At 44.5% G+C, this 14,693-nt stretch overlaps 1 protein-coding gene across 4 annotated transcripts in view; it reads left to right on the top strand.

Moving 5' to 3' along the window:
* RARB (retinoic acid receptor beta) overlaps positions 1-14,693 on the top strand; it is a 730,168-nt gene that overhangs the window by 578,199 nt on the left and 137,276 nt on the right. For all 4 annotated transcript variants that reach the window (XM_043595539.1, XM_043595540.1, XM_043595541.1 and 1 more), the window contains one exon: positions 7,485-7,633. In XM_043595539.1, the coding sequence (XP_043451474.1) occupies positions 7,485-7,633 (149 nt within the window). The remainder of the gene's footprint in view (positions 1-7,484; positions 7,634-14,693) is intronic.

The following is a 14,693-nucleotide window of genomic DNA, read 5'->3' on the forward strand; positions in this document are numbered from 1 at the left end:
CCTGCCCCAAACCCTGGACTAATCTTGGAGCTGCTTAATAACAACAAAGCCAGCAGCCGAGTGAGGCGAGACCATTTCAAAGCAAAGTTTTTCTTGTTTGGCAATTACCTAATTTCACAATGTGATTCACAGATTTGCAAATCCCGTGCGTGTGGAAACAAACCGCTTCTCCTGAAAGGTGATTAAAAGAGCTGATCCTCCCAATTCCTCCCCCACCTCCCGCCCCAACGAAGAGGCGACAGGAAAATTAAATGAGCGACAGTTTGTACGGGTTTTTTTTTTTTTTCCCTCTCGCACGCTAGCGTTTCGAGCCATGTAAATTACATTTTAATAAAACGTCTACACCCGCGCTCGCACGCGCATGCGCACACACAGGCAAAAGGAGAATCTGGTTCTAATTACTTGTACTTTAGTTGAACTTTGGCGTTTCCTTTGACTTTCTCCCTAATGTATGTGAGCTGTGGGCCTTGCAGTCCTGCAGTGTGTCCACAGAAAAAGGGGGAAAAAATCCAGACCGGCTCTCTTTGGTGCCAACAAAAATGAAGCCCCACTGAATGTTTTGACCAAATGCAACACTTTGCTATTCTCCCTTAATTAGCTGAAATTATTCCCTCCCACCGGGTCCCGGAGCGCTGGGCTCAAAATTCCCCTGGGGCCATGCAGGAAATGCCTTTTACTTTACAACTCCTTTTTCTTTTAAGGCTCAGCTGCCCAGAGAGTGCATTAAAATACTGTCTTAATCACCGAAGGTTCTAGTAAAAAGGCAGGGCTTTCATAATGTTTGATGCCTGCCTGCCGCTAATCAGGCCCAACATAAAATCCTGAAATCTGTCAACATGGTTTAGGCAGCACTAAATTAGTTCTTACAAAGAAAAAAAAAAATAGTATACAGTGCTCTCTCTTAAAAATGTTATCTGCTACTTAATCTAACCTTTAGAAAAATGCCAAGCATGTTAGGAATCGTGAAGGGAGCTATTGTTGGAGACTTTCTGTGTGTTTAAATGACACTCAGGTGTGTTGTAACAACAAGGGCATTTATACTGTGTTTTCTCAGGTGAGTTAAGTTCGCAAGTGCCAAGGCCTCTTAAACAGGCAACAGCATTAATTCTTTCTTCGGTGTTCTTTTATTTGGGGAACGACTTCACCCCCCAGAGTTGTGCGGCGTTGAAAACAAGCTGTGTCGCTTGGGAGCACTGACGTTCTGCTTTCACACCATCTCAGCCTGTGGAGATTCCCTCTAGTTTGTTTTTGTTTTGTCTGCAGACCTCTGGATTTGAAGCCCTTCACAGAGTAGGGCTTCTCGAAGCGCTGTCTGCGGACCGGTGCCAGTTCCTAAACTGCCCGCTGCCGGTCCGTGGTGAGACAAGGGCGGGAACTGAGAGCAAGTGCTTAGAAACTCACAGCAATTTGGCAGAGCTAATTTTATGTCTAGTACATCTTTCTTTTTCCCTTAAGTCGTAGCTTGTGTTTTAGGCATCTCCTTTCCGATGCCTTTTTTTTTCTGAAAATTAATGTTTTGTTTGTACGTTCTTTTCCTAGGGATTTGTTTTCAGTGAAGTTTATCACGCTGTGAGGGACTGGGGTGGGGAGTTAGAATGGGTCCTCCTTAACCTCAGATAGTCGGAAAGTCACTGGTTTCAAGCCAGTGCCTTCTCTCCCTCCCCCCCCCCCCTTACCCTCAGGAATTCTGTGGCTGGTTGCTGATCTGGACCACCCTTTGGGGAGCATTAATTTAAAGGCAAACAAGACCTGTAATGAATTTTTCTAGAAGGAAAGGCGATTCTAGCTTCGTTTCCCTAGTGACAGCCATCTCTGTGTTGCAGGGATGGAAAGGTTTCAAACGCGGGCTAGAAGCTTCTGCCAGTGCAGGTTTGGTTGGCCTCACTGTCTCCTTTGGCACGTGTGCAGCCCAGGGCACCCCTGGTGCTGACTCTGCTCTGGGCAGGGACCCGCGGAACCAAGCATCCATCTCGCCCGAGCGGGAGAAGTTCTTCTGTCTTGGCCATTCCCTGACGAAGCAAGGCAGCCCATCTGGTCAGCGGTTCGGATGCCACGTTGGAGGCTGCTGCTTACTGGGGATGCAGTCACCAGACAGAACTGAATAAGTCAATAAGTAAGCAAGGAAATAAATAAAAGCAGGAGGCAAAAAGCAGATCCAAATTATTCCTCAAAGACTGCTTCCCCAAACTGAAATCACATCAGGATGGCTGGAGTGCAGTTGTTTTATTGAATGACACAAGCCTCTTGTCCCCCTGGGAAGTCTGAAAACTGCTTTTTTGGCCTGCCCGAGATCGCTGAATGAGCTAATACAGGACACATTGTCTGCTGAGCCTGCAGAGTTTTCGAGCAAAAATTTTATCATTCCATAGACTGATTGTGCTTGCCTGGAATAAGGAACAAAATGTTTGAGACCTCTCAAGGGCATTTGATGAATCTAACTCTAATTTAAAGGGACTAATAGATTATTGATTTAAGCAGGATGACAGTGAACAGATCAATGGCCAAGCACTGTGTAGCTCTCTTAAATACCAACAATGGCTAGCGAGAGAGGAGCCCCGGGCTGTCCCCCTCCCTTGTCTCCCACTGTCTTTACTGGTGGTGGTCCGAGGGGAGGACAAAAGGGGAGGAGGAGCACTAATAAACTTTGCCAAAGTATATTTTTACTGAAAAGTCTAGAGGTTGCGTTGAAGCACAAATCTGCTTTTATATTGATGCCATATCCTGGTTGTAATTCTAGAACTTGTCTTGACGTGTTTGCTTAAGGCTAGCTTTGGCATTCAACCATACCACCGAGATTTGCTTTTCTGTTTTGCTTTGCATTGTTCTCTGTGGTATAGGCCACACAAAGGAAATACAGGACCATAGATTATCAACTTGGAGGGGGTATTTGAATATCTATAGCACCAACATTGAATTCTTTGCCACCGGTGGGACCGTTTTTTTTCTGAAGACGATTATTTCTTGGCATGTATGAGTCTTTCCTATTTATGTTTGTGTGGGATTCATTTTCGGCATTTTTAAATTACAAATTACAAACCACGACAGAAAGAATTAATTCGTGCTTCAAAACACAGCCTGGTCACCTCCTCTGGGAGGTCTTCTTTGATTTCACTGGGCTCAGTAGGGCTGTTAGCTCTCTTTGTCATTGTACTAGAACCGCCACAATTTGGACTCACCTGGGATTTTTTTTTAAAGTTTATTTATTTTGTGAGAGAGAGAAAGAGAAAACGAGTGGAGGAGGGGCGGGGGGGGGGGACGGGGACAGAAGATCCCAAGTGGGTTCTGCTTAAAATAGCCCAATGGGAGACTTGAACTCCCAAACCTGGTCAGATCATGACCTGAGCCACGGTCAGAAGCTTAACTGAGCTATCCCTGTGCCCCAGGATTTCTTTGTTAAACACTGATACCTAGCTCCCGTTCCCAGACGTTCTGGCATGTTAGTTTTGGGATGCAATCTGGACATTAGAATGTTTAAAAGCACCCTAGGTAGTTCTGATGTACAGCTAGCTTTGAGAACCGCTGTATCGTATTCTCATTGTTGGTTTACTTTCCATTAGGCCGAACCATCAAGGCTAAGGGACATTACTGGTGAAATCACCAGAGCCTTAATAAAAGTGTAGAGCCATCACTATTGATTGCTTGCAATGGAACATTTCCTTTCACGGCAACTGTTCAGGAAAAACGTGCTGAATTCATTCATTTATTATAAGTGATTCTGATCTGTAGAAGAAGACTTTTACCAAACTTTGTGAAATGTTTTGGGGTTGGTGAGGTCTCTCCCCTTTTCAAAAGTGTGCTTTGCCCTGAGTTTTTTGGGTATTAAATTGCCCAACTTCTCTTTCCTCTCTTTGGGAGGGTGAAATGCTGGATTCCCTTTAGGACATGTATTTAAAGTGACATATTTATGGAAATTACCACCCACTTTTGAAATTCAGGGCATAACTCTGACAGCTGAATCCAGCCCTAACAGAATTCTATTTACAACTTTCCTAGACAAGCCAGATTAGCTGTTCTACACGAGCGAGTAGGACGTGGAAACACACACAAATACACACACCACACATTGCTTCTGAGGAGAGCACAGTGCAGGCTTGATCACGGTGGTGACGACACAGCTCTGTCAGCGTTGTTGAAGCAGTCGGGTGGAGGTGAAGCCATACAAATAAAATCTGGGAGTTTGGGGAGGCATTTAGGGAAGGACTCGCTCACGTTGATGTATTAGGAGTGACACAGCCTTTCTTGAAGTCAGTTTGTCAACGTGAATTAAAAACTAACAAAATATTTTGAAACAACCATACCTTTTGAGCTGGTAATTCCACTTCTGAGAATTGATCTGCCACAGGCATGTGCTGAGATTAGCTACAAAGAGGTTCATCATAATGGAATGTTTTGCAGGAAAAATATTTATGGACGAGGAAATAAACCCCATGACACAGTAAGTTAGAGTCCCAAACAGAATGTACAGCAGAAGTCCACTTTAGTAAACAAGCAAACGAACCAAAATCATTTATATGCATAGAAAAGTGGTCTGGAAGGATATATGCTAAGATGATGACAGCACCTTTCTCTAAGGAGATGGTTTGGGGGAGATGCTCTGCATGTTTGTTTTCTTAGATTGTTAACACAGAGCAGTATATTATTCTGTATTTTGAACAAGTACTGTTTTCTTGTTGATGTCATTATTTCTCATTTGCTTTCAGTGAAGCTGATTAGCTTAGTGTGAGGCCTGCTTTTGCATTTACAGCTTGAGAGCTGATCTGATAAGCTCTAGTGACATCTCAGATGCCAGCCTTTCTGCAGAACACTTGTCACAATAATGCCAAGCTGCCCAGAGTAAGAGCCGTCTTTGTCCCAGATACCTTGCTTCTAACCGGTAGAGACTGTGATATAGATTTATCTACTAGACCTGTGTTACTCTAATGAATTCATTCCAAGAAACTTCTGAATTATGAAAATACTATAATTATAGTTGATTCTACTCCAAAAGGATAATTAATTTTTTTTGAAGAAGCAAATGAGTATATAAAAGCTATTTGATTTGTAATCGGGTTACCTAACAACGTAGAGGGGCTCTTAGTGCTTAGAATAAAGAAAAAAAGAAAAGGGGACAAGTTCATGTATTAATTCAACAAATATTTATCGATTGCCTACCTACTGTGTGCCAGGACCGCTAGGCCTGGAACACAGCTGTAAATGCTGCACGTAGGTAGGTTGGCGTCATGAAACCCATAGTTGGAAGGAGGCAGAGAGAGAATATAAAGTTGTACACAAACTTTCTAAATTTGAGTACTAGTTAGAGTTTTACAGAAAATAAAATGATGGGATGTAGCGATCAGGAGTGGGAAGGGGCTTTCTGTAGAAAAGCCATCTCTGAGGAGGTGACATTTGCTCAAAGAGCTCTCCAAATAGGGGAAATGGTTTAAGGGCAGTAGCCTTAAGTTGGTCGGAGAGCTTGGCCTCGTCAAGAGATGGAATAGAAGGCAGGTGTTTAGAAATCGATAAATGAGAATGATTGAGTTCAGTGATGTTGTTGCTAAGGGGCTGTATCGTGAAGAGCCTTGTGGAACACAGTAATGAGATTGGCTTTGATCTAACTGGTGACTCTTGGAGGGTTTTCGACAAGTAAGGGAGAGGGATTGATTTTAACTTTTTGAACAGTTATCTGACTGCGCATTTGAGGAAGGGATCCTCGGGTAGAAGCGTAGGGACAGCGAGACCCTTGAGTAGCTAAGGTGAGAGATGATGGTGGCGTGGTAGCAGGATTATAAGATACGAGGGTGGATTCTCAGTGTGTGAAGGGGTAGAGTTGCCCCAACTTCCTGAAGGCTTAGCTGTAAGACAATAACGTTGGTAGAATATCTCGTCTGGAAGATTGTGAGTAGTGGAACAACTGGAAATCTTACTCTCTGGGGAATCTACTGTATATTCTCAAGTAATTTGGAGATTGGAAGATTCTGGAACATTATTCGATGACTTTGGGTGAGTCACTCCCTTCCTCATTCCCACCATACTTCATGAGCACTTTTGCCTGTGATAGGAAATGAGCCAGGTCTTGCTTTGGCTTTGAACATGCATCTGGAGACAAGGGATGGGAGAACCCTCGGATCTTAAATTCTATGAATTCCTATTAACCATGGAATTTGGGTGGTTAGAAAATGAGATGGGGAATTGTGGTTTTTTGTTTGTTTGTTTTTGAGAGAGAGCACAAGTGAATGAGGGGCAGAGAGAGGAAGAGAGAGAGAGAAGTGGGGTTCACCCGGGGCTCGTGTTTGACCCAAAGTGGGGCTTGTGTTCTTACCCAAAGCAGGCCTCACGCTCACCTGAAGCGGGACTCGCGCTCACCCGATACGGGGCTTGAAATCACAGACTGTGAGATCATGACCTGAACTGAAGTCAGATGCTTAAGGACTGAGCCAGCCAAGCACCCCGTGTATTTTAAAATCTAGAATAAAGAGCTGTATGACTCTCCTATCATTAGGATAACCCACTGCTTCTCAAACATAAATTGCATGTTCCGCAATCTGAGGGTTTTGTTAAAATGCAGATTCTGCTTCCGTAGGCTTGAGCTGGGGACTGATGGTATGTTTTCTAATAAGATGCTGATGAGCTTAGTAGATGGTGATGCTGACTAGAAGGTGATGCTGATGCTGCTGGTCCAAGGACTAGTCTTGGAGTAGCAAAGGTCTTACCAATGGTTTTTTTTTTTTTTTTAATCTTTATTTATTTTTAAGAGACAGAACGTGGGCAGGGGAGGGGCAGAGAGAGAGGGAGACACAAAATCAGAAGCAGGCTCCAGACTCTGAGCTGTCAGCCCAGAGCCCCATGTAGGGCCCGAACTCACAGACGGTGAGATCATGACCCGAGCCCGAGTGGGACCCCCAACCCGACTAAGCCACCGGGGCACCCCACCCATATTGTGATTAATGAAGATTCCTTAAGGCTGCACCCTGCAGGCCCTCCCCATATGCTCGCCCAGTAGCTGCTTCTGGCATTTTCTTCGTTTGTCTTAGGAAATTTACTTTTGATTAATTAAGTGAGCAACAGGGTCAAACAAGTCATTGCAGAGACTCCCCGTGAATTGGAAGCGAGGGGCAGCAGAAGAGCTGAAAGAAAGAGCTTCGGGTCTGCAGTGTGAAAATCTGACTTTGGGTCTTGACTCTCGTGCCGCGCCGTTGATCCGAGACAAGTCACTGCGCGGCTCTGAGTTCCTGGTCCTCTGGAGGATGGCCTGGTGATAAAATCCTCTCCCGCACAGTGCTGTGCTGCGCTGCAAATGAGAGACGCCTGTGGGCTCTCCCTGTGAACCGCACAGCTCCGTGTCCCTGTCCCACTGCTGTGCCCACGGTGACAGGTGTTCTTGTGGGCCTATCCTTGCTCGGGTTGTTGCTGAACTTGGGGCCGCGGCCGGGGATTTCACTGGTGAGAAAGAAATGAACTGACAGATTATCTTTTTTTCTTCCCCCCCCACCCCCTCCGCACCACAGCGATTGAAACGCAAAGCACGAGCTCCGAGGAACTGGTCCCCAGCCCTCCGTCTCCGCTTCCTCCCCCTCGTGTGTACAAACCCTGCTTCGTCTGCCAGGACAAATCATCCGGGTACCACTATGGGGTCAGCGCCTGCGAGGGCTGCAAGGTGAGTACCCACAGGCCTCTGCGCCCAGTGTGCGCTCGCTCTCCACGTGCTCGGGGTGGGGGCGTGACCTGCTCGGCTCCAGAAACAGGCTGCCTTGCCCTGGGCAATGTCACCCCCAGTGTGGCGCGCTGTGTTTATTTGATGGTTTCATTCCTTCCTTCTGTCTCATGAGTTGAAAATTCAGAAACTCCTGCAAATGACTGACTGGGGCCAAGTGTTCTAGGGCCCTTAAAATAACATAACAGGTCTTTTCAGGTAACAAGAGCTTTTTGAAGGAGTCCAGAAAAGCATCACCCCGTTTCTCTTTAGAACATGCCGTCTGCTGTCTTTGTAGTTTTATTTTATTTTTAAATATGACTGACAGTCCACTAAATCAACTTGCTGAGAATCCAAGGTTAGAAATTGGGATTTATCTTCTGGCTGTTTCCTCAGCCCTGTGGCCTTTGAATTACAGTTTGATTTTCAGCCTGTAGGGACTTGCTACTGTGTGTGTGTCATAAATTCAGGAGAGCTGGATTTAAAATTCCAGCCTATCGAGTAGGGGAGGCTGAACATGTGTCAGAGAGGATATGGCTGCTTTGAATCAAGTTAGACAATCGCTATGGAGTCCAACAGTCTTAATTGAATGAAAGAGCTTATTTTTTTTTTTTTTTTGAGAGAGAGAGAGAGAGAAAAGAAACAAAGAATGACTTCATAGGCAAATCCAACTCATCCACAGGCCATTTTTCAAAGGAACTATGGCTGTCTCGAGCTGGCCCTTCCCCCGATATACAGCTTCTTTATGTTCTCTAGGATGGTTGGTCAGATCCGTTCTTCATATGTCTACATTGGATGATACGTTGTAATTATAAACATGGAATAATATTACAGGTGCTTCCATCGGGTGCTCGGTGGCATTTTGTATTTGGCTTGTCAGAGTTAGTTATTATTTCTGTTTGTACTGGGTAGGCCCTGTCATGTAACAAACCATCCTATAGCTGAATGAATGGCTTAAAACAACAAGCTTTTATTTGGCTCATGGTTCTGTGGGTCAGCCCTGCAGGCCAGGTTCCTCTGGGTGGTTCATCTGCTCCCAGCTATGCTCCACTGTGCGTTCCTGGTCAGCTGCAGGTTCGCCAGTTGGCTGTTCTTCTGGGGGTTGCCGAAGGCTCCTGTTGGCTGGGAACTTTGGTCTTTCCCCCATGTGGTCTCTCATGCCTGTAGGGCTAGTACTGGCTTATTTGCACAGGCAGGATTCTGGAAGGACACTCAAGGTCTCCAGAGGCCTAGGCTCAGATGTGACATGCTGTCACTTGTGACACATTCTGTTGGTCAAAGGAAGTCTTAAGGCCAGTGATGCTCAGCTGGTAGGAACATAAACTCAGCTTTCTTTCTTTTTAGCATTTACTCATTTTTGAGAGACAGAGAGCATGAGTGGGGGGGGGGGGGGGCAGAGAGAGAGAGAGAGAGACAGAATCCAAAGCAGGCTTCAGGCTCTGAGCCGTCAGCACAGAGCCCAACTTGGGGCTCCAACTCATGGACTGGGAGATCATGACCTGAGCTGAAGTCAGACACTTAACCCACTGAGGCACCCAGGTGCCCAATGTAAACTCAACTTTCTAAGGCAAGAAGCTGGAAAGTCACATTATTAGAGGCAGGAATACAGGGTAAGGAGAAATGGAGTCAGGTTTGCATGCAGTCTACCGCCCTGAATGCCTTATTGTCTGTGACACAAAGTGGATAGGGGCCCTAGCTTGCCTGCACAGTAGCTCACACACAGTGTGACATATAGTGGGTGCTTAAAGATCTCGGTTGAACAAACACATAAATGTCACTCAGCCCCTGAAAGAAATTATGTGAGGTTTCCCTTCTTTTCAAGTCCTTTGAAAAAACATGTATCATTTTACTGAGTGAGGCTAGTTAGGGGGAATCCACGGAAGACCTAGGAACATCTCTCTACCTCTGGCATTGTGTTGGTTGCTTTAAAGGCGTGTCCTTTCCTCCAGTAGCTCGGATAAGGTGGTCAGGCAAGTTCACACAGCAGCCAGTTGGCAGCTGGGTGAAAAGTGAAACATTTGCGCGTCCAGTGGTCACTTTTATTGTTGGTTGCTAGCTGACCCCGCTTCGCCTTGTCCTGAGATTTGGGACATCTGTGGCAGAACACCAGTTCACTCTGTCCACTGGTTTGGCAATACGTAAATAAACCCTTTCCTAACGACCATTTGGAAGTTAGAAGGCACTCCTTTATTTAAAAAAAAAAATGTTAAGTCATGTCCTGTCCAGAAATCTGAATGCGGTATGTTGTAACCCAGCTTACCTGCTCCTGTTATGTCCTGGGAAAAGAAATGATCCAGCGTCTGTCTTCCCCAGCAGATTTCAGGCCCTACACATTAAACTCTTTCACAATCCGCACGGTACACGCTGTTTTCATCAGCTCTTAGTCAGCTAATTCCCCAACCTCTTGTCGTAATTTTGGATTCTGACTCTTTTTAGGAAAAACCCCAACAAAAACAAAACCCGGACCAGCGCAGGCAACTTTGAGAAACTTGGTTCCGCTGTTCAGAGTGCTGTTATGGCACAGCTTTTTCACAGAGTGAAAGCCCAAGAAGGCTGGGCAGCCACTCGTTGAATTTGAGGGGATTTACCTGGTGGGTTTTGTCGAGCTCTGAAAACGCGGGCTGCCTTTCCCCTAGGTTGTCGAGAAAGACTGTGTTTTGGGGCGCCTGGGTGGCTCAGTCGGTTGAGCGGCTGGCTTGGCTCAGGTCGTGATCTCGCGGTCCGTGAGTTTGAGCCCCGCGTCCGGCTCTGTGCTGACAGCTCAGAGCCTGGAGCCTGTTTCAGATTCTGTGTCTCCCTCTCTCTGACCCTCCCCCGTTCATGCTCTGTCTCAAAAGTAAATAAACGTGAAAAAAAATTAAAAAAAAAAAAAAGAAAGAAAGAAAGATTGTGTTTTGGCTCCCTGGGACAACGAATGTCGTGCTAAAATTCACCGAACTGAAAAGCGTAAGTCGAAAGTATAGTGTGCAGCCAAAGGAGAAGAAATAACGATTAAGACAAAATTAAAGATAACAGTCATCATTTTTAAAAGCCACTAAACTAAAGTTCATTGTATACAAAAAATAGAAAATTTAAACCACCATAGGTCTACCCTGGGAGAAAACCTGTGTTAAGTCTATGTTTTTATGAGGACGTGCGTGTTGTTTTGTTTTTTATAAAAATAGAATTTTATGTTGTATGCTGGTTTTAATCTGCTTTTTAAATTTAATAGTCTTTCATGGCCGAAATTTAAACAACTGCCTAGTGTTTACGGTTATAACATTAATGTGGTAATTTATGGCTGTATTGTAATGTCTTTAACGAATTCCCTATTGTTCAATTAAGGTGTTTGCAGTTTTCTCTCTATTATAAATAATAACGTATAGCCTTGAGGTATATCTGTGATCATTTTTTTTAGGATAAATTAGTAGGCTTGGAATTTCTAGGTCATTGGCTTCGTACATTTTTAAGGCTTTTGATACAAATTGCCAAAATGCCCTCTAAAAGAGGCCTATCAACTTAATATCTGTGAGTCTGTTAAAAGTTAATCATATTAGAGACTATCTATTAGGAATCTCTCCCATGTGATGATAAGGTAATGAATCAAGAAACAACTTCTGTCCTGGAATTCTGCCTATATTTAATTAGGTTGTTTATAAGGGGCCCCATGTATGTTATCATTTGGAGCTACGAGCAGATATACCAGGGTCCCTGATCGACCGATAAGGGCTGGCCCATTTTTTGGCTAGAGATCAAAGATCACTGTTCCGGGTTGGGAGCCTCTGCTCTAAAATAGGACTCCCTAACAGAACCGAATTTATGTCTGGAAGAAGTAATGCCCACGGTGGCTTCAGCCTGTCATGACCAGGACGACCTTATTGACTCTTGTTTGGGGAAGAGAACCTTCTTTCTTCTTAGGGAATAGGTGGCAGTCTCAGACTCAGAATTTAATGAATGGGTTGCAGTCGACCTCTGGGAATGGCCAGTGACCACTGTGTTGACACAGCATCACTATGGCAACATAACCACTAGATGCACCATAGGGATGTCCCGTTCAGGGAATTTCCAGCTGAGCAATGACCGGTTTTTAGCAAGGGACAAAGAGGACATAAAGTGAACATATGGTGTGGCCAAAAAGGGTAAGCAATGTAAAGTGATAAAGTTGATGTTCATGTGCCTTCAAGAAACCGTCTGATTGCTCATAGCTAGAATTTCTGCATAATTTTGGCCTTCATCATATTTTATATTGATTATGGAGTTGAGAGTGAGAATGCCAGTTAGGCTGATATAAATACTATAAATGTAAATACTAACTAGGTATTTGAATCCTAGTTAGTCTACTTGATAGCTTTGTGACCTTGGGCAAGCATCTTTAATTGTCTGCGTCTCTCTCTTCTCATAGGGAAAAATGGAGATAATAATACTGTCTAGTTCATGATATTGTTGGGAGTATAAAATGAGTGACCATAAAGCAAACAGTATCTGGCCCATGGGAAGTGGCCGGTACACTCAATTATGGTTTGTGTTGTCATTAACTTAATAACTTTCACACAGTGATGTAGCATCAGTTATACTCTTAGTATTCTTTCTTGTAATGTTCTTTCAGCCTTTCTCTATTTCTTTATACCAAAAATAAACACTGCCTTTTTCTTTCAAGACTCAGGTTAAGACCCAACCACTCCTCAGAACCTACCCTGATTATTCCAGTACAGGGGTTGGCAAGTCGTTTCCGTAAAGAGTCAGATAGTAAATATTTTAGGCTTTGAAGGCCATCTGGTCTCTGTCACAGCCACTCAGCTCTGTCGCGGTAGTATGAAAGGAGCCATAGACAATACGTCAGAGGATGGCCATTGATATGTTTCAATCAAACTTTATTTATAAAAATAAGCAATGGACCACATTTGGCCCTTGGACCTAGTTTCTGGACCTTTGCTAAATACGTGGTGATATGTTCTTTCTTACAATTTGTAAAAATCAAAGGCTGGTGGTCCAAAGGACTCATGCCAAAGGTGCCAGACCAGTTGTTTCTGGTGGACTGTAGGCCCGTGAATGTGGTGCTTCCTTCTCACTTCCTTCAGGAATATTGTTGAACAGAAGTTCATGTCAATTGCCCAGGGCTCCATGATGGGAGCTTCAAGACCTCCGCCTCTCTCTCTCTCTCTCTCTCCCTTTCTCTCTCTCTCTCTCTCTCTCTCTGTTTTTACTCTAACCCCTCATTCCCACTCAGCTCCCACTTCTTAGCAGTTTCCTTATAAGTGAGCTGCTTCCAGAAACACCTAGCATCTTACTTTGGAGAGGTTTATGGGATGTATTTTACGAGCTGCTGTATTAGTAAGCTTTTCTTGCTTATAACCCACGTGCTTGTTGGCTGAACAGTAGACATGTATTATTTGTCACAATTCTGTGCAGGTTTTCTTGTCTTGGTTCGGGTGGTCTAGGTGGCCTCACATGACAGAGTCCTTGGCAGAACGACTGGATCCTCTTCCTGTGTTACCACTCCTCATCCATTAGCCTAGCCTGGATTTGTTCACATGGTGGTGGATGGGTTCCCCATCATAAGAGAGGACAAGCACCAGTGAGCAAACTTCTGGTTGCATCACACTTGCTAACGTCCTATTGGTCAAACAAGTTCCATGGTCAAACCTCAGCCTGAGGGATAGAGAAATAGACTGCACCTTTGAAGAGGAAAAGTGGCCAAGTCACCTTGCAAAAGGGGGGAGTATATTAGAGCTGGAATTTCACTGTATATGGTCTTTTTTTTTTTTTCCCCTGAGAGAGCACGACCATGAGCAAGGGAGCGTGCCAGAGAGAGAGAGAGAGAGACAGAAGGAGAGAATCTTATGCAGGCTCCATGCTCAGCATGGAGAGTTCAATCCCGCGACCCTGAGATCATGACCTGAGCCAAAATCAAGAGTTGGACGCTCAACCGATTCAGCCACCCAGGCACCTACCGTCTTCCATTAACTCCTGGTTTCATGTGTTAAGTCTCTTCTCACAACTGTATTCACCATTCCATCATCTTTTAGCAGATAATTATTGAACTAAGTTTCAGGGCGTAGGCCAGACCCTGGAGATACAACAGTAAACGCAAGAGAGACGGTCCTCCTGGAACTTCTTGTCTCACACAAATGATGAACAGATGATAAACAATCCAAAGTTGGAAGAAAAGGAACAGAATGGTCTGGTAAACAATAGTGGAGGGATACCTGATTTATTCAGGAGTGAGGGGAGATCTTATGATTGGAAGGAACCAACTGTGTAACAGGGGAAAGCATTTTAGATCAAAACTGACTCTAGGGCAATTTCTTCTTTCTTTGCTCTATCTGTTACCTTCTCTCGGCCTTAATAAATTTGTGAAATTCTAATTCACAAGTATGAACCCAACCCTACACCAAATATTAAGGTAAAACAGAGTTAGTGTACTCATTTCTTATTAGGATGGCTTATGCGGTGTGGGTATTTTTAAGTCGAGGGGTGGGTAGGGGGAGGAGAAAACTGGCCTGTTGAATACCTTCTCTATACCAGGCATTGGGACGTTTGATACTCTTGTTTCATTTAATTCTCACAAGAGCACTGTAGGGAGTAGGCTTAAAGATGCCCACTTTACAGATGAGAAAACTGAGGTTCAGAGAGGTAAAGGAACTTGGTTAAGGTCACACAGCTTGTCTTTTTGAAGGCTAGGATTGAAATCTTAGGCCTGTTGGAAAGCACCCCACTGCTTTAGCTGCAGGGAAACAGCAGGTAGGAAGCGGTGGTAGGTTATGTTCTAGAGTGGGGGTTTCATGGGGTAACAAATTAAAAGCAGGTGGGAGAATACTTAAAAAGAAAAACAACCCTACTGGATCAATCATTTCATAAAAGAAATGGCATTTTTACAACAAAAAGCAAAAAAAGGAAGGCCGGCTTTCCCAAGAAGGGCCGGTCAACAGACAGGACCCACCCTCGGGCACGCTCCCAGATGGTGTTGTGTCCTTGTTCTCTGCTTTGCCCTTGATGAGTGGAAACTTCCCATCCACAAGCTAGCGTTTGGGAGCCACTGTCCAGC

The sequence above is a fragment of the Prionailurus bengalensis genome, chromosome C2 (genome assembly GCF_016509475.1).
Source record: "Prionailurus bengalensis isolate Pbe53 chromosome C2, Fcat_Pben_1.1_paternal_pri, whole genome shotgun sequence".
NCBI classification, from domain to species: Eukaryota; Metazoa; Chordata; class Mammalia; order Carnivora; family Felidae; genus Prionailurus; species Prionailurus bengalensis.